The sequence below is a fragment of the Zalophus californianus genome, chromosome 15, assembly GCF_009762305.2.
Source record: "Zalophus californianus isolate mZalCal1 chromosome 15, mZalCal1.pri.v2, whole genome shotgun sequence".
In the NCBI taxonomy this organism is placed as follows: Eukaryota; Metazoa; Chordata; class Mammalia; order Carnivora; family Otariidae; genus Zalophus; species Zalophus californianus.
Genome location: NC_045609.1, coordinates 15,099,321 through 15,124,292, shown reverse-complemented (window position 1 = coordinate 15,124,292; position 24,972 = coordinate 15,099,321). Strand labels below are relative to the sequence as shown.

The following is a 24,972-nucleotide window of genomic DNA, read 5'->3' as shown; positions in this document are numbered from 1 at the left end:
GCTCCCCAATTCCTTCTTTCACATATGAATCAACCATCAGACCCCTGAGGACTGATGTTTCTTTTTTCCAATAGGAAAATTCCACTCGCTCCTCCAGGTAAAGTCTGATCAGTCCTTTTTTTTTTTACAACTCATCCAACTATTTCCTGTGTGATTTCAACTTTAAACTACCCCAGGGGAGCGCACCCAGCTTCAGCTGTGGGGCATGGAGGCTTGTCTGCATGTGCAGCTGGATTCCCCATCAGCCCCCCCACCCCCATGTACAAGGTCACGGCCCCGCTCTGGGAGGAGTGCAGCAGAAGGGTGAGGTGAAAGACTCTATCCACACCTCCAGGAACCCCCCTCTGGAGAGTGGGGGTGCACGTGGCCAAGGCACGAGGCCATTCGAATTCTCCTCTTATCAAGACATCGGGCGGGTCGAAGACTTCAAACTTGTTAAGGAAAAAAATAAAAGGCGTTTATTCTAAGGAAGATGGGGGCTCAGAAAATCTGGAGTGCACTGGGCCTGGGCAGTGAGGAAACCCGGGCTGTGAACACCAGCCCATCTCAGCCGGCCGCAGGTACCAGCTCCAGGCTCTCGGCCCACGGGTGTCCTGTGCTTCCTCGGTCCACAGGGCAGCAAAGGGCCCCCTTGTACCTGTGGAGGTGCACACCTGCTCCTCCAGCCATGTTCAGGGGCCCGGGATTTTTGTTGGCAGCTATAATTTATCTCACCCCAGGCCCCGTGCTACCCACATGGTTAATCCTCGGTACAGCGCTAAGAAGTATTTATTATTCTCATTCTGCCACGAGTAAACTGAGGCATACATTTTATGCCTTAATTTTTTGCCAAATTAAGAAACCTGCCCCCGGCTTCCCGGGCAGGAAGCAGTGTGGCCGAGCAAGGATTTGGCGCCTGGGTGCTGGCCACTACATCCTGGCTCCCAGCAACAACCTGGAAGAGGACAGCATTCGCCACTGGGGCCTGCCAGGCCCAAGGACTCAGCCTGACTTCACCGAATTTCATTCATAATCATTCTTTAAACACATTCTGCGAAGCAAATATAGAGTCTGGGGGAAAGCATTAGCAATAGCTTTGGGGTGTTGACTTCTCCTAAGAGAGCTCTGGAGCGTGGAGAGTGGGGAGAACCATAACCCCACGCTCCGTGCACCGCTCTGGGACACTGTGTTAGGGACGCTGAACCCCCATCGCTAACATAGGAATGGGCTGTTTCATAGTTTCTTGCGATGGTGCAGGTTCGTTTACTTGGATCTCATCTCTCCGTGCCTGTTGATAAGTTCTTTTTTACTCTAGCGTTAGCAACTCAGCTGTCCGTTTAGAGTCATCTGAGCATTTTTAACGATATGCTTCAGTTGCCCCTGTGTGTGGAGCGAAAGGAGGAACGCTGGGGGGTGGGCACCCTCTGCCCTACAGAGAGCAGAGCCCCAGGAAAACCTGGGCGGGTACATAGTCTGTGACTCCCACCTGGGGTGTAGAGGAGAACCCAAAACATTCCAGAGAAGGCAGTATAGGAAATAAGCAGCAACCAAAAGGCCAAATAATTCCTATCAGCTGACTGTTAAAATGCTACTTCCATTTAAATACAGTGGAAATCTGACCAGCTACTTTAAAAATTGAAAAGGCACAGGCAAATAAGTTTCTGTAAGCTCAGTTTATAATTTCATATAGTTTACAATTTCATTTCACAGAATGATGTATATCAGGGCCAACTTCCTAGATTTCAGGTCTGTGAATTTTGACAAATGTGTCAATTATGTTGTCCAACCAAGGGGGCAGCGAAGTGCCCGAGACAGTACCCCTCAGAGTGGGGGCCGAGCGCCATCCGCTCTGCCTCCACCTACCTTACACATTTGCCCACTGCCTCAGCACTTCCCTCCGTGGCAGTGAAAGACAGACAGGAGGGTGGTGACCTAAGTTCCACCCCATCTCATGGCAGAAATTCAGTAGGTAAGAATTCAAAGAAGGGCATTTGGAGTGGCTCAGGCTTTAAAGAACACTTTTTTTGGAGCAAAGTAAATACCCAACTGAAGAGATAAACATAATTTCATTTTCAATCAAGAGCCACTAAGACTAAGTTGACCTTATTGCTAGGACTGAGGATTGAGAAAATTTTTATATGTCATTCAAAATCATTCATGTTTATCACACTAGGGGATCCAGGTCAACGCCGACAGTGGTAAGTCACGTAGACAGCATGTACCCTCAACATGACACAATGAACATGGCCCTTCCCCTCTACGGTCTTGCTTCCAAAGTTGTACAACCCCAGTCTAATCATAAGATAGACATCAGATAAATCCCAGCTGAGGGGTGGGCTACAAAATCCCTGACCAGTAATACTCCCCAAAACTGTCAAGATCATCAAAAAATAAGGAAAGTCTGAGAAGCTGTCACGATAACTAAATGCAATGTGGTATCCTGGATGAGGTCCTCAAACAGAAAAGGAACATTAGGTTAAAACTAAGAAAATCTGAGTAAAATATGGATTTTAGTTACTAATGATGTGTCAATATTAGCTCACTAATTGTGACAAATGTGTGGGGTATATGGGAACTCTCTGTACTATCTTCCCAAATGTTCTATAAATCTAAAACTGTTCTAAAATAAAATATTTACAAAGATCATTCCCCAGGCACGTGGGTGGCTCAGTCAGTTAAGCATCTGCCTTCAGCTCAGGTCATGATCTCGGGGTCCTGGGTTGGAGCCCTGTGTCAGGCTCCCTACTCAGCGGGGAGTCTGCTTCTTCCTCTGCCCCGTTCATGCTCTCTCTTTCTCAAATAAATAAATAAAATCTTTAAAAAAAAAAATCATTCCCAGTGATTTTTAAAATAACAGGAAGTGGTACCAAATGTCTTCACTGTATAGTAGCCAGAATTGATTGAATAGAACACATAACAAGTTATAGCTCTTGCTCTTTGGAGTTTGTACCATGAGCAAGGAAACAGGAAACTTAGTATATTCTAGGCCCAGTGCTGGGCTCATTATATATACTGTCCAATTCACTCTTTACCAAATCCAACCAAGGTTGCTCTTATTATCCATATTTTACCCACAAAAAACTGCTAAGATTTGTCAAGTGCTTCCATAGTACCAGGTACTATGCTGAGCACCTGACTACAGTATCTTCTTGTTCAATCCCCTTACAATCCTGTTTCATGATTTCCTTTTTTACAGGTGAAAAACCTGAGATACAGAGAAATAACTTGCCCAAGATCTCTGGGTTTGTACATGGTAAGGCTGGATTCAAATCCCCAAACCTGCACACTACCCCAGGGTTGCTTACGTGGCATCTGAGATCACCACCACGATCATCACCTGGCGGCGGGGGGGGGGGGGGGGGGAGAGATTCCCAGGTGCTGCCCCAGCCAGACCCACTCAGAATCCTGCAGGTGCTGGAAAAGGCACCTGAGTCTGGCTCTGTGCAGGACATGCCCATTTTTTTGCTGCCTCTTAGATATCCTACTGAACTGGGGCGCCTGGGTGGCTCAGTCGTTAAGCGTCTGCCTTCGGCTCAGGTTGTGATCCCCAGGTCCTGGAATTGGGCCCCGCATCAGGCTCCCTGCTCAGCGGCAAGCCTGATTCTCCCTCTCCCACTCCCCCTGCTTGTGTTCCCTCTCTCGCTGTGTCTCTCTCTGTCAAATAAATAAATAAAATCTTAAAAAAAAAAAAAAGATATCCTACTGAACTTTGCTTTCTGGGTGATCATCAGTGTTGGTTAAGACCTGTGTATAGATCTGGATAAGTCAGTGAAAAGCCTCATCATCCATTATTATATGGCGAGTCTCTATCCTCAAATGCTGCCAGTACCCACCCAAACCATCAATTTTTTAAGCTCTCCTATAAAAGTTTTCTTTTATAACCAGATGCATTTCTGTCAGGCCCAGGGTCTGTTGTACCGTATCTATTAGCACGTCATTAATTCTACATTTATATCTGAAATATACAGAGTGTTTGTATTTTTGCTATCTTCTGATTTGAACGGCTGGCTCAAAATTCGCCACCTGTGTGCTCCGGAAGGAAACAAAGAAGAAACATCAGCCAATTGCTCTAAGAGCAAGAATTGACTGAATTTGGTAAAAACCCCTCCCCGGCAACATACAAAGCAGCCAAAGCAGCGTAGTTTCGAAAAGCACTTGGGGTCTCATGATGCCCAGGGCTAGAGTTGGCGGCGGGCCTGAGAGCCGCCTCTGTGCCCAGACTTGGTTTGCTCCCCTGACCACCTCCTTTCTGAGGTTTTCACATTTATAATCTGGAGATGTTGCATCTGCCTTCTCAATGCCCACCTGGCTCAGGCAGATGGCAAGAGGAAACATTGTGTAGCTCCCATATTTTCTCTTCCCACTAGAACTGTGAGCAAACTGGCAATTCAAATCAGGGGCTACTCTACCTAGGAACCTGTGTGAGCAAATTAATAAACACATGTCTGATTACGACAGTTAAGAGAAGTCATTTCTAGATACGCTCTGACTGTGCACATGCTTACTCAGATACAGGGATAGCTGCTTGACCGGACCCTCTAGGAGCTAGACCAGTTGAGGCACTATAAGTCCAGTTTAGAGCAATGACAGAGGGGGGGCTGCTACCAGCCACGACAAATCCACGAGGATTGCACAATTGTCCTCACTGTCACCTCTCCTAGCATGTTCTGCGTTATTACGGAAGGTACCTGCAGGAAATGAGTGTTTAATAGCATCTAACACCCCTCCCCCAAGTCACCCAAGAAAGCAGTGACACTGAAGTGCCATTACTAGAAAGGAGGTTTTATTTCCTGAAGCAGATGGAGGAGGATGTGGCATCCAGTGTGGGCTTGAGCAAAGAGACTTCAGAGCTCCCCATCTCTGCACACACCACCTAACCCAGATTTCTGATGATAATCACAACAATACATCTTAATACCCTAATTATGCTGCTTCTACTTATCTTGACATTCAGACTCTGGAATAAAAGAAGATGTATTATATGTAAACCAATTATGGGGAACAGAGGAATTTAACAAGATAGCAATGTATGCCATGTGATCATCCAATTATAAGCTTTTCTTAATTACTATGAGCTAAACATGAGCTATCACAGATTTAAAAGCATTCCTAAATCCTGGATATGAATTTTTTAAAAGCACAATGGAGGGAAGATCAAACTTTCTTTCTCTGGAAGGGTTTCAGGGCAGGGGGTGGGGGGCACAGCTCACCATAACAAAGGAAAGAAGGTCCTCAAAGAGCTGAAAGGTGCGCCAGGCAGGGGCTCGGCACAAAGGCGTGTAGCCAGGGTACCTGCGGGGACCGTGCCAGACCCCGTCCCCCGGCAGCACGCAGGGGCAGGGCAGCTGGGTCAGTGGAAACCATGCTTATAGAAGGACGCGGGAGCACCAACAGATCAGTATGGTGAGCCCAGAGGCTCCGCTCTAAGTCAGCCCAAAGTTATGTGGATGAAAAGTAACAATACTCTTGCAAAGGTGGAACAGGAGATCAGCTTCATGTAAAGAGCGTAATGACTAGTGCTTACACAATGATGTTTTACCAGGAATGATAGCTCCCACTCACTCAGCAACATCTTATTCAATCCCTAGAGGCATTTTCATTATCCTTGTTGACATGCAAAGAAACAGAGACAGGGCAAGTACACATATCCTGCTCAGGGTCCAACATTCAGAGGAGCAACCAGGAAACAGAAGCAGGCAGTCTGACTGCAGAGACCAGTCGTCCCCCCACCCCCCACCCCCCCGGCTGCACGGTCGGCCCTGACGTGAGGCCAGTGGGATAGAAAAGACCCTCCACATCCTGTTACCCACCCCTTGCCCCCCGACTACCACCCACACCACGCTCTCAGATCTAGCCCGAATTTGGCAACCATGCATTCATATTTCTATTTATATATTCACCATACGTAGATTGATACATATTTTGCCTCTTGAATAGGTTTTGTTCCTCTATCTTTAACACAAGCAGACAAGACAAGCTACTTGCCCGTTATTTGAAACTTACGTGGATTGGCGAGGCGGGGTCAGGCTGAACGCTCTAGAACAGAAATCAGAGGTCTCTGTGTCATCATCTCATGATTTCAAGGGTACATTAGTGATGGTAAGAATTAGAGGTGGTCTTGCCTTTAACAGGGAATACTGGCAGCTGGCCATGACAAGGCAGAAGAGGAGCACCCACATGTCCTTGCAAAAGCCTTGGTTCAATGTCAGAAATCCGAGGAGGGAAACCAGGACAATGAGTAGAACTGCCAGCACATTTTCCTTGACATCTTCCGTTCTGTGTAAAATAAACAAATGCAAACAAAGGAGATAAAAGGTAAGCCTATGTCTAAAGATAACACCTGAACACAGTGACAGCAGAGTAGTCGCCTTCAGCATGCCTTTATATGTGGTAACAAAATTTTAAGGTTTCTTTTCCTTCTTTCCTTCCTTCCTTCCTTCTTCCCTCCTTCCTTCCCTCCTTCCCTCCTTCCATTCTCCCTGTATTTTATAAGCAAAATCCGTACTTTTAACCCCAGTTTCCTATTATTGAAATAAATGAAATACAATTCCACTGAGTCTCCGTGATCACTAAACTGGGCCTCCTGGGGGAAAACAGTTAACTGTTCTGTCTGCTACATGAAATGCGTTTCAGACAAAGAGCTGCACTGGTTCCTTTCGATGGGGGGAGAGGGGGAAGTGCATTAACACCTGGCTAAAGCAGGAAATCCCTTCCAGATACAAGCTCGGCAGCCAGAATTTGCTTCCCAGCTTCTGGAGCCAGGAGAGCTCCAGCCAGAGAGCTAACGTGCAGAGGGTCTGACTGAGGTGTGTCATGACCACAGTCTCCCTGGGTGGTGTTCTCTTGAGGGACCTCTGGGCTCATCCAGAGAGGGGTGCTGTCACTGAGTGTGAAGGGAGACAAGCAAGGGAGCTTGAAGGTGCTGAGACAAAGGGATGAAGGCTGGATCTTGGAGGCTAAGTAGGACGGGGAGGCAATGAGGATAGGAGAAGCTGCTAGATGAGAGCAAGTGGATGGGCCAAGTGCTCAGGATGGCTGGGCAACATTTGAGGTGGGATTATGACTTTAGGGGTGAAAGACTTCTACGGAAGGACAACATGCCGGGCATAGTGATGGGAGGAAGAGGCTGAAATGGGAGTAAAGGAGTATGGTGTCGACTGCAAGTTCAGGAGCGTAGATGGGTCCTTCCCAAGAATTCTGAGCATATTTTTTGCCTCACCAATTTTTGCTCATGTACATACATTACTGTTAGGAAGGGATTATTGTCTACTTCATTCCTGGCAAGTGGGCACTCGTGAGCATTTTTTTTGTAAATGAATAGACATTATTTTAAAGCAGTTTCAGATTCACAGCAAAACTGAGGGGAAGTATGAAGAGTTCTCACAGCACCTCCCTGCAAACACACACACACACCCCCTGTCCCACAATTAACGTCCCCCACCAGAGTGGTACATTTGTTATAATCAGCCAACTGACCGTGACACATCACTAACAACCAAAGTCCGTAGTCCGCATTATGGTTCATTCTTGGTGTAATACATTCTGTGGGTTTGGACAAATGTATGGTGAAATGTATCCACAATTATAGTAGCCTGCAGAGTATTTTTTACGGCCCTAAATATCCCCTGTTCTGCCTATTCACCCCTGCCTTCCCCCAGCTTCTGGCAGTCATGGATCTTTTGGCCATCTCCACAGATTTTCCTTGTCAGACTGTCAGATAATTGGAATCATACAGCAGGGAGCCTTTTCTGGTCAGTTTCTTTCACTTAGTAATATGCATTTAAGGTTCCTTGTGTCTTTTTTAATTAATTAATTTTTTAAAAGATTTTATTTATTTATTTAACAGAGAGAGACACAGCGAGAGGGGGAACACAAGCAGGGGGAGTGGGAGAGGGAGAGGCAGGCTTCCCGCGGAGCAGGGAGCCCGATGCAGGGCTCGATCCCAGGACCCTGAGATCATGCCCTGAGCCGAAGGCAGACGCTTTAATGACTGAGCCACCCAGGTGCCCCAATTTATTTATTTGAGAGAGTGTGAGAGAGGGAGAGAGAGCGAGAGAGAGCAAGCAAGGTGAGGAGCAGAGGGAGAAGCAAGCTCAGCACGGGGCTCAATCCCAGCACTCCAGGATCACCACCTGAGCCAGAAGACAACCGCCTAACCGACGGAGCCACCCAGGGGCCCCTCTTTGTGTCTTTATATGGCTTGATAGCTCATTCCTTTTTATCACTAAATACTATTTTACTATATGGACGTACCATGGTTTATCTATTCACCTATTAAAGTACATCTTGGTTTGTTTCTAAATTTTGGCAACTATGAATAAAGCTTCTATAAATATCCATGCGCAGGGTTTTGTGTTAACCTAAGTTTCTAATTCATTTGCACCAAGGAGCATGATTGCTGGGTCATATGGTAAGAGTATGTTCGGTTTTGTAAGAAACCACCAAGTTATCTCCCAAAATGGCTTTACCGTTTTGCCCTCCCACTAATGATGGAGGGGAGTTCCTGCTGCTCCATACCGTTGCCCACATTTAGTGCTGTCAGTGTTTTGGATTTGGCCATTCCAATAGGTGTGTGTATCTCACTGTTGTTTTCATTTGCAATTCCCCAATGATGATGTGGAGTATCATTACATATGCTTATTTGCCATCTGTATATCTTCTTTGGTGAGGTGTCTGTTCATATCTTTTTCCTATTTTTTAATCAGGCAATTGAGATGTATAGAATCAAGATGCATAGAAATGTGAAGAACTCAGATATTATGATGCTCAAGCTGAAAGTTAAAAAAAAATTTCTGGGGGGATCAAAATATATTTGGTAAAAAGGAAAATTTATGGGTTTTGTTTGTTTGTTTTCCACTAAGCACTTCTAACAGAGCTAAATATATTTTGTTAGTTCAGGTCCATAAAATTCTTTATGTATTTTTTAGAGTGCTCATAACATTTTGATGTACACTTAAAAATATCCAAAGGCTTAGGAACTTTTAAAAAAACAAAAATTTCAATTAAATGAACAGACTTTTTTCCTATTTAGGGGGAAAAATAACATTCCTGAAAAATATTTTTCCCCAGATTCTCCTCCAGCAGGACTCCATTCCTCTGCCCCAGGCCCCCATCATTCCACTCGCACGGCTCCTCATGCATCTCTATTTAAATACCAGGTGAAAAAGTTTACTCACTGGGCAAGGAGTGTCGTGATTAAGGCTGTACTTTAGAAAGATTTATCTGGCAGAGGTTGACAAGATGCACTAGAGGGGAAACAGCAGAGCGAGGGGAAACAATCCTCCAGGGGAGAAGTAATGAGGGTCTGGAAGAGGGTTAAGGTTGGGAGGCTGGAAAGGCAATGTGACTTTGAGACACAATACAGACCAGAGGGGAAAGGACTTTGAATGGACTGTGTACAGTGAAGGGTTGACTGAAAGAATAAAGATGATCTCAAGATTTCAGTCTGGGGAAGAAAGATCGTGGCAGAGTCAATGGCAGAAGTTGGGAAGGGGAGCTGGTTTGCAAAGGGACGCTGATTTGTTTGTTCACGCAAGACTGCTCGGCACCGCTCTAGATACTTGGAATACGTCAGTGAACGAAACTTCTGGAGTTTTCTTTCCAATGGGCAGTGGCATAAAATATGTAATATGCACAAAAAATAAGTATATTATACAGCATTTGGAGATGATTAGTGCAATCAAAAAATGAAATAGAACAAGGTGAGAAGAAGTACGAGCATCTGAGTAGGGCACTGTCGTAATTTTCAGCAGGGAGGTCAGGCTAAGCCCCACCGAGAAGGGTCACTTCTCAAGTGTGCAGCACCTGGGGACTCCTACATGAAGGGGTCAGGAGGCACAGGTTACCTGCCAAGGTGACTATGGTATGAAGGAGTAACCAGCAAGACAGGAGGAAAACCAAGAGGGGGCTGAGTCCTGGAAGCCAGGAAAGGAAAAGCATACCAAGGAAGAGAATCGACTCTGTCAGAGGCTGCACATGGGTCTAGTAAAATGACGGCAGAATGGTCAGGTCAACGATGACCTTGACACGGGCAGGCTTGGAGTCTGTCCGGGGAGTGAATGGAATGGGCTTATGAGAAAATGGGAGAAGAGAGACCGCAAACGAGCACGGGCAGCTCTTCACGGAGTTCTGCTGCAAAACGGCACAGAGAAACCGGACAGTGGCTGGTGGGAGAGTGGGTTGAGAGGACTTCTAAGGATGGGAGAATGAGAGCACGTTCTCAAGACAAGGACGATGACCGCGAGATCATCCGAGGAGCAGGAACGCTCTTCCCCGCAGCTTGTCACGTGGCTGACTTGTCTTCTCGTTTCTATCTCCGTCTGCATGCGTCACCTCAGGAAAGGCTTCTGGAACCCCCCGTTCTGACATGAGTGTCCCTTCGTCCCCAAATTTCTCTACCTCAGGCCTTTGTGTGTGTCTTTCATGTGTCTCCCTCGTGCGGCAGAATTCGAGCTCCGTGAGGGTAGGGCTCTAATCCTCAGTGCCCACTGCGGAGGAGCCTCGCACGGAGCAGGTGCTTGGCTTTGGGGGCTTTTTAATTTGTTGAATGAATGAACAAAGGAACGAAATGATGCTCAGATGGGCAGCTTTTTCTTTTAGAGGCCAACCCGGAAAACTAGATAAATGAAAATAAAACTGATGTGTTTTGCAAGATGAGGTAATAGCAGAATAAAAAACAAGAGAAAATGAAGGAGGGGCGCCTGGGTGGCTCAGTCCATTAAGCGTCCAACTCTTGATTTCGGCTCAGGTCAGGATCTCGGGGTCCTGGAGTTGAGCCCCACGTCAGCTCTGCACTTAGCAGGGAGTCTGCTTGAGATTCTCGCTCTCCCTCTGCCCCTCCCTGCTGTGTGCTGCCTCTCAAATGAATAAACAGATCCTTTTTTAAAAAGGGAGAGAGAAAATGAAAGAGCATAAGGATAAGTTCAAAAATATATGAGGAGAATGAATGCCGAACTGAAAGAAAACTGTAAAGTCTGCAATTATAAGAACCATGAAGGTATGATCAAAGAAGGAAGTATTTTCAAGGAAGATCAGCCTGAATTCCAGAATAAAGTTGAAAATTATCAGGCAGAAGGCCTTAAGCTATGGGAGTTTATAGCGATGATTTGCTCAATTTTGGTGCTTGTAATTCACCAATTTCTTCTACTTCCTGCCCAACCCTTACTGTTTGTTTTTTTATTATGCATGCTTTTCCTTTATAAACCTTAATTTGGCAATTCAAGTTCATTAATCCATGTGGAGCTTTAAATACAAATGTCCCCCAATGAATATCAAAGGTAATTTATTTATGCCTTTTGAAATTTTACTATCAGAGTGAAAAAAATGTAAAATTTATTGTGTAAATTCCTGTTTTCTTAAACAGACCTTTCAGATCATCACTGTCCTAACTAAGAAGGCGAGGTACGGAGGCGTGCCGTAATACAGCCCTACATTGTACTCAAGGCCAGGCTGAAGGGCTGACTTCTCATGCCTGGAATCTGTATTTTTACAAAGCTCCCAGGTGATTCTGATCCACAGCCGTGTTTGGGGAGAACACTCTCCTTGCAAAGGTCCGCTGCTAGGTTTCTCCAGGTTAGTGTTTGGGTTTTTCTTCCTCTCTCCTTGCTGTTAGCTCAGGGTTCATGCTGTCTTATTTCCCCTCTTAAATGGCCATGAACTAGAAAACCAGATCCCCTCATGTGCTAATAGATGCCTGAAAGTTGGCTTATATGGGCTCTGAAGATGAGGTGATTTCTCCTATGAATTAAGGGCCTAAATTTTAGTGTCTGGGCTTGACAAAAGCTACTTTGGCTGCCCTAATTTCATTTTATTTTTATTTATTTTTCTTCTTTCTGGGTTCTGGGACACATTCCAGGTCATAATAACAATAACAGCAGCTAATATTTAAAGAACACTTTCTATGGCTAACTTGATTTAATCCTTGAAATCTCTCCGTATATAAATTATCCCCATTTAACAGACAGGAAACTGAGGCACAGGGAGGTTTCACCCCCATCCTTAGATCACAGCACTAGTAAGTGGTGGACACTGGGCCTGATCCCCAGGGTCTTCCCACACCAGCTGGGGGACCCATGAGTAAGGGAGTGATGCTGTCTCTACACATCCCCGAACACTGCCTTGCAACCCAGGGTGACCTGCAACAGAAGTGATTAAAACTATAAAACTCTAAACTTTTAAAAACTGCAATAATCTTCATCAACCTTTCTTAGACCTTAATTAAATTTTCGGTTAATGTGTTGCCACTGAGTGGATTTAAGTAACACACCTAGAAATCTGTAGAAATATTTGTTTCTAATATAAAGGGTTAACACAAGGTAATCCAACTTTCAAGAATTCCTTTTTAACAGAAAATAAAATTAATATTTCAGAAAAAAAAAACCTGCCTTATCTAACAGGATGTATTATTTTGGACTAGTTCAGTCACGTTTGAAATGTTCGTCTTAAGTGTGCGCCCCTGGGGTGACATAGCATTGTTAGAAAAGCCATTAAAACTCCATTCCCTGACTTGTGGGTCCTGAAATTTACTATTGTAATTTTGCATGACTATAGTTTTTTAGTGTGTGATCACACCATTTAAGACATTACTATAACAAGTAGTCACTGGGGGACCTACTACAGCAAGGCAGGGAATCACCCTTCCCACTGCCCCCACTGGCTGGCATTTAACCGTGAAACTCTGCATTGGCTGATGACGGCGTCAGTAAAGGTATCTTGGATTTTCAAACCAACACTCCCATCAGAACTGCATGGCCCCTGAAGATCAAAATCCTGTCCTTTGTAGACTGTGAGATGGGGGTGGGGGGTGGGGGCAGAGGTGGAAATGGGAAGACTCTGACCTGGCCCCCACCTCCACCATGCCTTAACTAACTGGACCCTCTCCCATCTCCCTCCCCGTCCACTGACTACTTCTCCAACCCCACAATGGATCAATGGAAAGAAGAGGCGAGAAATAGTAAAAGGGTTTAAAAGGAAAGACTAACATTCCAACTGGTGGATCTCTTCATTTGCCCTTGTCCCCCCTCACCGCCCCGCCCCCCGCCCACGTCCAGTCGGCCAGGCTCTGTGCTACCCATGGAACCTCAAGCCTTCCTACAAAAACGTGGGAAGCCACGAGGAGACCAATGCATGACCCCGTCCCCAGGGCTAACCTTGAGTCTATACCATGTTCCCCAATTCTCATATCTCCCACTGTCTCCAGTTTTCAGGATCTCACCGCTTCGCCTTTGGGTTTGCAGCACAAAAGGTATACGTCTTGAAAATGTTCCAGAGAACATGAGCAAGTGGCAATTTCTTTTTACAAGCATGCGAGTGCACTCTTATGCCCCCATTGTGTCTTTCATCCATGCATTTGGGTGCTCGGCAGCTTACCGATCAAGTAACGCCAACAAGGTAAGTCGATCGTACCAGACTTTAATCCACTTGCCAGGGAAAATGATAAACTTGTAAAACTGCTCTCGGTTAAATTTTCCTTGTGTTGAAGAACATGACGAGTCTTCCAGATCCTGACTCAGATGCTTTTAGGTACCAAAAGAAACAACAGAGAAAGGGTTTCATACTGACATGTTATTATCATAAATATACCTCCTAATAACAAAAGTACAAAAAGCAGATGTTCCAATTCTGAAACGTAAACCAACATATTTCATAAAAATGGGTACTCTCAGAGAAAGATAATGATAAACAAAAAGAGTCTTTCTTACCAACACACTTCAATTCCATTATAATGTACCATTAAATTTACTCCTATCAAAACACTGCTGCTAATTAAGGCCAAAAACTGCCGTGAATTCTCATAAAAGATCAGAATTCAACAAAAGATCTGAAACGGCTTAATTTTTGAAAGGTATGTTATTTAATGTAATGTTGAAATAAATATTTGAATTTTACCAAGAGTAAAAACATTTCATTGCCAATTTTGTAGATCGTTGGTGAGGCCTGATATAAGAAACACTGAGCTATCTGTAGAAAAAAATCTAAACCAATAAAACAAATGGGAAACAAACGGGAAAATTTAATTCCAGGTTTAAAATGTATTAGCCCCAAATTCATCTCCGGATGGCTCTAATCTTGTGGGGAAGAATTTAATTTTGAAAAAAATAAATAGTCTTCATGGATTTGTCTAACATTCATAATGAGTAACTCTTAGGAGCCTGGCACAAGGTTGGGCACGGGAATATAAGCAGACGCAGTCCGTGGCATCCTCCTGCCTGTAAGAAAACACCCCTTGGACATCTAACAGTCATGCAAACTCAAAACCAGACACTGAATGCACACCAGGGCCAGCACTGCACATACAAAACAAGAGCTGGACTCCCCACCAGAAAAGCCGAGGGGATGCAGCACTTGATGAGGTGAAGCTGAGGGATCTGCAGGACAGCAAGAAGGAAGAAAAACTTGTGAGGGCAAAAATGAAAATTTATTTCCTCTGACACCCGATACTATCTCTGAAACATAAGCAGCGAAAGCAGCCTGTTGCGATGGCATTTCCAGGGACTACACTTGCAATTAAATATCGGTTTATAGTTGTCTCATTTATTCATTAGCAAGGAGGAATAAAATGCTCCATATTTCTAAATTTCTCAGAAAACTAAAGGTTAGGCCTTTCAAATCTAATGAATTTAATATTGACCTCTGTCGATTTATCATGAGATCGACTGGGGTCCTTCTAGGTTTGTGCATCATTGTAAAATTACTATGCAGTATTAACTATTGGGATTCTCCTATCTTCTTTAGGAGTACATATGCATGCCCGGATGATCAGTTCTCTGATTGATTTTATACACATCCACTTTAAATTCACTTGGCACTTTTATTTTACTTTTTAATCTCTAAGTTATCATTTTGTTTCCATTTCAGATTTGTCTGACTCACCTCTCCAATTAAATGTTACATTACATTGCATGTTAGAATTATTTTTAATGTATAAACATTATTGTTTAATGTACACATAGAGATATTAATGAAATAAAAGATTGAAGAGAATAATTTAAAAAAAAAATATTGACCTCTGTCATAACCATCTTCAAAAAATATGCGTTTTTCCCTTCTTGTGCTGTTAAAGAGAACCTATAGGGCACACCTGCACACCTTCTCATTGTCAAGCTCAGGTGCATTCCATGCTCACCCTGCCATAGCATCAGTGAAAGCCCAAGACTCTGGGGCACCTTGGGGTGTTGTTCCCTACATTGAATAACACTAGGTACCATGCTTTTTAAAAATAGTTTTATTAAATATGGAGTCAATGCAAATACACATCTTTTAAATGTATGTAGGGTATTAAAACAAAAAAACCCAATTCAGTGACCAGCTGTGTGGCTATCACCCAGTATAAGAAAAAAAGCCTTGCCGTTAGCATAGAAGTTCCCTGTGGGCCACTGCTGGGTCCCGTTCTTTTCCCTTCCTTCAGGGATCATCACTGTGCTGAATGATGTGTTTGTCATGCCCTCTCTTCTCTTCGGCCTCACGATGCTTACATCCACAACTTCCATACCGTTTAGCTTTATGTTTTTGAACTTCGTAGGTAGGAAATCACAGCATATGTATCCTTTTGCAACTTGCTTTTTCCCTTTTTCCCTCCATTCCACATTATCTTCCTGAGACTTATCTGTGCTGTTTTACAGCTGTAGCATCCATTTTCACAGAATAATGTTCCATTATGTGGACATGCAAAGTTTGCTTATCCATTTTACTGTTGGATATTTGGGGTCTTTTTTTTTTTTTTTTTTTTTTTTTTTTAGCATTACACTGCTATGGACATTCTTGGGAATGTCTCCTGGTACATAGATGCAAGGATTCTGTGGAACACAGACCTAACATACACTTAGAAATGGAATTGCTAAGAATGCAAATGTTCAACTGTACCACGTGTTCAACTTTACTAGGAAACAAATGGACTTTTCCAGAAAATGCACAAATCTATCACAAATGCAATTACTGGGAATGGGGAATGCTCAATTTACTAGGAAACACTTTTTTTTTTTAAAGATTTCATTTATTTGAGAGAGAGAGAATGAGAGAGAGAAAGCACATGAGGGGGGGGAGGGTCACAGGGAGAAGCAGACTCCCTGCCGAGCAGGGAGCCTGATGCGGGACTCGATCCAGGGACTCCAGGATCATGACCTGAGCTGAAGGCAGTTGCTTAACCAACTGAGCCACCCAGGCGCCCTCTAGGAAACACTTTGGAAAAATAAGATTTCTAAACCAATTCTACCAGTTTATAATCCCACCCACAGCAGGTAAATGTCGTGTTGCTCCACATCCTCACCTCACCATGTGATAGCGTCAGGTAATTTTTTATTTTGGCTAATTTGCCGTATAAAATATTTCAGTTTTATTCTAATTTGCATTTCCTTCATTACTAACGGAGTTGAGCATCTTTGTCCACTTTTAGTTTTCTTCGTGAAATCATTTACCCTTTTCTCCGTTGGGTTGCTTGTTTGTCTTTCATTAGTTATAGGTGTCTATGTACATGTGTGGGTATCTGTACATTATGCACATATATGATCAAGACCTTTATTAATGATATGTTAGATATTTTCACCGTTTATGGCTTGTTTTTTCACTTTCCTTATGGCATTATTGATAAATTGGTGTTCTTAATTTAAGCGAAATATAATTTATCCATTTTCTCCTATAAAGTGCAAAAGTTTTGCACTTTTTGTGCCTTGTTTATCAAATCCCTTTCTACCCCAGGCTTGTAAGGATATTTGATTATATCATTTTACTTAAAGTTATATACTTTGGCCTTTCACATTTGTGTTATTGGTCTACCGAGGGTCTGTTCATGATATAAGGGTCCATTTTCTTTCCCATAAAGAAAACTATTGTCCCAGTGCCATTTATTAAAATGTTCATCCTTGGGGCGCCTGGGTGGCTCAGTCGGTTAAGTGTCTTCCTTTGGCTCAGGTCATGATCCCGGGGTCCTGGGACTGAGTCCCATGTTGGGCTCCCTGCTCAGTGGGGAGTCTGCTTCTCCCTCTCCCTCTGCCACTCACCCCTTCTCATGTTCTCTCTCTGAAATAAATAAAAAATCTTTAAAAGAAATAAAAAATAAAATGTTCATCCTTTCCTCATCAGTTTGCCAGGACACAAATGCCTGTATCGGTGTGTCATCTTAAACTTTAAATTTTAAATTGCTTTGGCTATGTCGCTCTTCCTTCATCTCCTCTGGAACTCTGACAAGGAGTACGATAGCCCTTCTGGCCCAGAGCTCCATCCTTCTTAACCTTCTCACTTTTTTTCCTCTCTCTCTCTCCATGCTACAGCTAAATAATTTGTTCAAATCTGCCATTAAGTATCAAACCTCCTGTTAAATCCCTTAAAGTTTTATTTTTATTATTATATTGTTCATTTCTAGTATCCCGTGCTTTTTCCAGATTTGCTTGGTCATTACATGGCCTTTTGCTTCTTACTTAGATTTCCATCACTTCTTTTATCTCTTTATAATACATTAGACATACTTAATCCATATTTGGAATCTAATCATTATCATTTCTAAATCCTTTGAGAGTCTGTTTCTGCTTTCTGTTTGACTTTGCTGGCTCTTATTCATGGGAGTATGTTTTCTGGTCACTTTTCCTTGGATCCTTATTAGTATGAATTCTTTGACAGCAATAATAAAGCTCTGTTCTTCCGGATTAAAATTTACCTTTGTTTCTGCTAGGCACTGGAATGCAATACCAACCTGGCACCATTTTAAAATAAATTATTTGTGTGAGGTGCTTGGATCATCCATGTGATCCAAGGTGAAGAAGGGCTGCAAAGCCACACCGAGGTTTGAGGCAGGAGTTCTCTGTGCAGCCCCCTTAGTGGGGATGGTATTGATTGAGTGTGGTTAGTTAATCCTAAGAGGAAGATGTGGTTTCTTGAAGTCCCAGATTAAGTGGAGAGGCTCCCGTTAGACTTCCCACATTGTACTCTGTCTGCCATTCTCTGTGCACAGAGACCATTAAAGACAAAGAACCCCACATGCACACCCATGTGTATAGCAGCAATGTCCACAATAGCCAAACTTTGGAAAGAGCCCAGATGTCCACTGACAGATGAATGGATAAAGAAGATGTGTGTGTGTGTGTGTGTGTGTGTAATGGAATATTACTCAGCCATCACAAAGAATGAAATCTTGTCATTTGCAACGACGTGGATGGAGCTACAGGGTATTATGCTAAGCGAAATAATTCAGTTAGAGAAAGACAATTATCATATGATTTCACTCATATGTGGAATTTAAGAAACAAAACAGATGAACATAGGGGAAGGGAGGGAAAAATAAAATAAGATGAAACCAGAGAGGGAGACAAGCCATAAGAGACTCTTAATCATAGGCAACAAACAGGGTTGCTGGAGGGGAGGAGGGTCGGGGGATGGGGTAACTGGGTGATGGGCATTAAGGAGGGCATACGATGTAATGAGCACTGGGTGTTATAAGCAACTGATGAATCACTAAATTCTACCTCTGAAACTAATAATATAGTATATGTTAACTAAATTGAATTTAAAAAAAGTCAAAGCCCCCATGTTCCTCTTTTGCTGTTGGCCATTGTTTGTCACTTTTTGCTACTATCGGTGAGACTTCTCTAGATGCCCCAGCCCTCTGTAGATCTTCTATTTCTAACCTGTATTTTTTTTTTGCCATTGTGCTTTAAAAAACAACACAGAATTTACCATCTTAACCATTTTGAAGTGTACAGTTCAGTGTATTAACTATATCCATATTGTTGTAAAATAGATCTCTAGAACTTCTGGAAACTCTGTCTCCATTAAATACTAACTCTCCATTCTGCCCCCGGCCCCTGGCAACCACATTTCTACTTTCTTTCTTTAAGTTTTGACGACTCTAGGTACCTCCTATAAGTGGAATCATAGGGTATTTGTCTTTTTGTGACTGGCTTATTTCCTCTAGCATAGTGACCTCAAGGTTTATCCATGTTGTAGCAGGTGTCAGACTTCCTTCCTTTTTAAGGCTGAATACTCCATTGTAAGGATGCACCACATTCTGTTCATGCGTTCATCGGTCTATGGACGCTTGGGTTGCTTCCACCCCTTGGCTAGTGCAAATAATGCTGCTATAACCATGGGCATGTAGATACCTGTTTGAGTCCCAGCTTTAGATTCTTCTGGATATATACCCAGACGTGGAAGTGCCAGATCATTCTAATCTGTACTTTTACTTGTTTGCTTGGGCCCTGTATTTTTCCAAAAAGGATGTAAGATAGGCTGTAATTTCCTGTAGGCTGAAGCACACAAAACACGGGAGACCAGTAAGAAGGGCCAAGACCAGAAAAGGGATGAGAACAGTACAGAAGAGCAGCCATGGGGGAGGGGGTGGTTGCTGCCTTTTAAAGGTCGCACACATTTCTCCCTGACTTAGACAGCAGAAGGTTAGATTTGGGCAGATTCAGTGAAAGTCACTGGTGTCAGAATGCCTGGCTTGCATCAGGGCGGTACACCTCCTTCACTGGACACCGTGGCAGAGCCCTCCAAGGAGGCCCATTTTACCACCTCTTTGTTCCCAGATACCAATGCACTGACTCAGCTATGGAACATGAAGTTATTATTCAGATTATAAAATATTAATGCAAAAGGCATTTCAAGGGACAGTTGTTCCATCATGATGGCAGCATACAGGACGGCCATATGCAGGATGGATTGGCTGTATTATTGCAGGAAAGTTGAGATGGTAAGTGCTGCTTGTGTCTGGGATTCTATTCCAGCATGAAAAAGAGCGTAGCGGAAACTGTCATGTCAGCAAGAAGAGCATCTTCTGTTAATGACAAGGAATTCGTGGTTTATAGTAAACCTCCCCCCAACAGAAGGGATCTTTTTCCTTTATGTTCCATGGACAAAGAGGGCCAGGGCCACCACAGTTTATTGTTTTGTGATGTGGGAATTCACCTAGGGTGCATAAATAGGTCAAGGGTAAGCAGCAGCGAAGATGAGAGCATTCTTCGGGATTATAAGAAAAATAAACAAAATCACATGAAGATCACATCGACATCGTTTGCAAAAGTTATTAAAGATTCTGGTAAATTGTGCTATTTATTGCTCCTTAAATAAAAATCCTTGTTTAAAAAAAATCTCAGCATTTAACGCAAAGGAAAAAGGACTTGGCTTCTATATTAGTTTCAGAGTGGGTGGCTGAAACAACACAAATGTTCTGAAGGCTGGAAGTCTGTCTTCTGAGGCCTTTCTGCTTTGCTTGTCAATGGCTGTCTTCTCTGTGTCCTCCCGTGGTCTTTCCCCCGTGCGTATCTGCATCCCGATCCCCTCTTCTTAGAGGGATGACAGCAATATTGGGTTAGAGCCAACCCTAATGACCTCTTTTTAACTCAGTTACCTCTTTAAAGATCCTCTCTCCAAATACAGCCACATTCTGAGGTACAAATCAGCCCATAACTTAACTTCCTTGATGAGAAAATAAGGTTCATGGAATTTCAGTTTTTGTCTTAGCTACCAAGGAACTTCAGAGCTAAATGTTTCAGTGGATTATAGCAATTATTCATAGCCTGTTTTCTAGTACAATTTTCAAATTGAAATTTTTCCCATCATTTCAATCATTCATTTATTCTCTCATCCAACAAATATTTTTTGTACAGATTATCTAAGCCAGATGCTGTAAGAACTATATGCTGAGAATTCAAAGGATAACAAGACAGAGTTTCTAGCTTAAAGGGGTTTAACAACTCCAAGGGGGTAGACAAGCAAACTAACCATGAGAACATGGTGATGCACATACACAAGTATAAATATATTGATGCCTATATATCTAGAAAAAGAGAGGGAGGTGAGCCATGCGAGTGTGTAAGTTAGATAACACTGGAGGGAGTTGGGAGTAAGGGGTCTAGGGCAGAGCTCCCAGACAGCATCAGCAATGACAGGGCTGGCAGAGGTAGGACTCACAACAGAGACCGAGTCTCTGTTGTGAATGCATAGACACACTGGCCAAAACGCTCTTTCTGTCTCTGACTCATTAATTAAGCCTTACCGAAGAACCACCACGTCACCTTGCCCAGTAGACCAGGCTCGCAAATTTTATTCTCCTGTTTCAAAAAAGAGATTAGCAAAAACAGAGTGACAGGGTGTAAGTTGGACACAAGTTCTTTTGAAGAAACAAGATAAATGCATTGCTCACACTCCCCATAAGGATCTGTATTTATAGCATAATATTCAAGGCTCCCTTCATGAATCTAAATTATCTGTAACAATTTAAATGACGATTAGCATATTCAGCTTAAGAAGGTAGGCATTTGCCTACCTTCTTATGTATATATACATCTATACATCTATACATACATATATACATATATACATATATATACATACATACATATATACATATATACATACATACATATACATATATGTATATATACATATATACATACATACATATACATATATATGTATACATACATACATACATATACATATATATGTATATATACATATATACATCTTTTTATGTATATATACATATATGTATATATATATATGTGTGTTGTATATATATGGTATATTTCAGAAATATTTTTTGGTAATATAAGAATGTAAAGGTCCATCCCTCTCCCCCAAGGTACCTGAAAAGTTCTACTGTTCAAAATAATGGTGCCTTCAAGAGCTCCATATAACTAATAAGAATTTGGGAGTGCCTGGGTTGCATCCAACTCTTGACTTCAGCTCAGGTCATGATCTTAAGGTTGTGAGATGGAGTCCCGAGTTGGGTCCTTTGCTGGGCATGAGCCTGCTTGAGATTATCTCTCTTCCCTCTGCCCCTCTGCCCCCCCAACTCAAACAGTCTCTCTCTCTCTTAAAAAAAATTTTTTTTTTGATGGTGTTAATCTTTACCACTGATTATATGGCATAATTTTGTCATATAGTATCTCTAATCCTCAAAACCTTACAAGAACTCCTCCGCATAGGTGCTATTATCCCAGTTTAAAATGTGAGGAACTGAGGCTCTAAGAGGTCAGGTTGCTTCCCCCAAGGCCCTACTCTAGGAAGAGGCCTGTGGGACACTGAAGCCTGGTTTCCTTCTGCAGTCTCAGGGGAACCCAGGAGAATCCACAGCTTAGACAGTGCTCACTGGGTAAGGCGAAAGCCACCTGCACAGCAAAACACTTCAAGACACAATATGAATGTGTCCAATTGTAGAGAAACAAATTAAAAACACAAATCTGAAAAGGAAACATCAGAAAATGGACACTGACAAAAATAATTAGGACAGGCAATAATGGAGATCCAATAATATGTTATTTCAAAGAATTTTAAAGTCAGACTTAAGACTTGAAGCATGAACTGTACCTAATAAAAGCTAAAATATAAAGGAGGGCCTGTTACACGGAGAAGAGCAAGCGACCAGGTCTACAGAATCCTCAACGTCAGAACAGACACGGGTGGACTTAAGTTGTAGGCCTCCTGTGAAGGGCAGAAGTGTCTTGAAAACTCCTGAAGGGAGAGGTAGAGGAGTGAAGAGGACACAGTACAGATAGCCGTCCTGTGTGGCACTACATGTCCTTCCCAAGAGCTGTCAAATCCAGTGCAGGGGAGGTGGAGTTGAAAGGGACTATTTGGTGTCAGAAGTGGGCTCATGAGACATCATGGCAGAAGCATCTGAGAAGGAGGTGAGCAGAACTGAATCCCAGTAGTGACCAAAGGACAAAGTAAAAGGAACGCTGGGCTGGGAAGAGTCCAGCCAATGCCCCAAACACCAGTGCCTTCTGCTCTGGTTTCCTTAGATGGTAAATCCAAGGGAAAATAATACCTCACCTCCAAGATTTCCTATAAAGATAATGTGATGCCAAGTATGAGATGTAATGAGACACCAAACACATGCCCTGCACATAACTAGTGTTCCTAATCTGCTAATGGAATGCTGGTTAAATCTGGATATCAACAACACTTTGAAGGATAAAAAACATAAAGCACACATGGGATACTATTATAACAGTGGCTCTATTTAGCAGCCAAAACTCCAGTTTTGCAAAATTTTGCAGAAAGAAAAAAAAAGGAGTTTGCGAAATTTCAGGAATCATAACAAATCTCATGTTTAAAAAAAAAAAATAAACTTCCGAACATGATAAATGAAAAGTATGCATACATTCATTTTTTAAGTCAAAATATACTTTCCAGTAAATGAATATGTAAAATGATCAGTGACTATGTTAAGGTATTATAATTGATATCTCATCTGTTTCAACTGCTAGTAAATGTCAATATTCTTGTAGACAGCATTGTTTATAAAACATTATATATATGGGGGCACCTGGGTGGCTCAGTCGGTTAAGCATCTGTCCTTGGCCCAGGTCATGATCTCAGGGTCCTGGGATGGAGCCCTGCATCAGGTTCCCTGTTCAGTGGCGAGCCTGCTTCTCTCTCTCTCCGCCTCCCACTCCATGCTCTCTCCCACTATGTCTCTCAAGTAAATAAATAAATAAAATCTTTTAAAAAAAACACGATATATATGACTTCATGCAAATTAGAGATCCAGGAATATGCTTTTACCTTTTAAAAATGTTTTAAATTTAAAAATAGCAATTCATGAACACATCGTCACGGGAGAAAAAACACAAATGGTATACAGGGTAAAAGGTGAAAGTCTCCGTTTTCATGAATCCTTTAATGATAGTAAATTATGATGGAAATGCTACCTTTACATTAACCTAGAGCAACCGTCAGCCAGACCCAGTGCTGTGCGCATCTTTGCAATGCTCACTGATCGTTTTAGGACCGATGAACCACCGGCTTTCATGCTACCCCTGATAACAATAATACCACTCCTATAGATTTACAGAAAGCCTCAGTTTACAGAGTACTTTCACAAACAATACTATCCCATTTCTTAATGTGGGCAGGGTGAAGGGGTTTGAAGCCAGCTCAAGGTGAGGGTAAACGGAAGCAGCAATTGTTGTACTCCCAAGGATCCGACACTGTCTTTCAGTGGCCTGGGCCTGCCTCTCAACCAGTAGTGTAATAAAGATGTTTTAAGGTGATTACTCAAATACTACATAATGGTACAATGTAAAATTTTAAAGTCATGATTATGAATGGACAGACTATACCCAACGAGCTTAGAAATACATCATGGAGAAACTGAGGCACAGAGAAGTACCAGTTTATGACACGGATGCATGGGACACTGTGACTGATAATACTCAAAAGCCCCTCCATGCTAATCTGGAGTTCAGAGGACAGATTCCACCAACCCCACGTGTGCCCCAAGCTTTGTCCTTCTTTCGGTGCTCGGGTGCTAAGCTCTGGGGCCATGGTGATGAAACAGAACCTCTCCCACTCATCTGCCTCCTATAAAAAGAAGCTGACCAGTCCTACTGGGAACTCCCCCTGCAAGGCTACTTCATTCATTTTTATATGTGCCAGGGAAGAATTTCAAAGTCTTTTCTCTGGTGTGGGCCAGCCTCCTGGTCACCACCAGAGCCTGTAGGATATGGTCCTCTGTTGCACTGAGAGGAGTTTGCATAAGGTTGTGGTGGGGGGGACTCCCACTCCACAAGCTGCACTCAAGCAGCCGTGAAGGACAGAGGGAAGGTGGAGGGAGGAAAGGAAGTCACTAAAGAGTCTTGTCTTCAGAGCTCAATTTCCTGCTTGTTTTTGCTGAACTTGTCTTCAGGACAACTCCTCGTGTCATTGCGGAGATGCCTCCACGTGCCAGGACCGTGAGCAGGACACCTGCTTTCTGTCTCACCACCCAGCCTTTGTCCAGGCGGTTTTTCTGCCTCAAGTCAGCTCATCTTCCACATTTGAGCTGAGTTGTCACCTCACCGATGAAGCCTCCCCAATCTCCTGCATCCCGACCTGGGGCTTCCTGTGTCCGATGGCACCCGACCATAACCTCCATCATACCGAGCTGAATCGGCTGACCAGTGCTTGGAGGCAGGGGCTGAGTCCTTTTGCCGCTGTGCTCCTTTCCCTGGCACAGAGCTACCAGTACATAAGCCTTCACTAAATAGACTGGGAGAATGAGCAGGAAACTAACTTCAT

General features: G+C 43.1%; 1 protein-coding gene across 3 annotated transcripts in view; it reads right to left on the bottom strand.

Annotated features, from left to right (window-relative positions):
• PCNX2 (pecanex 2) overlaps positions 1-24,972 on the bottom strand; it is a 297,035-nt gene that overhangs the window by 204,412 nt on the left and 67,651 nt on the right. For all 3 annotated transcript variants that reach the window (XM_027596146.2, XM_027596147.2, XM_027596148.2), the window contains exons 10-12: positions 13,348-13,493; positions 6,102-6,255; positions 5,983-6,015 (exon numbers count right to left, since the gene is read on the bottom strand). In XM_027596146.2, the coding sequence (XP_027451947.2) occupies positions 5,983-6,015; positions 6,102-6,255; positions 13,348-13,493 (333 nt within the window). The remainder of the gene's footprint in view (positions 1-5,982; positions 6,016-6,101; positions 6,256-13,347; positions 13,494-24,972) is intronic.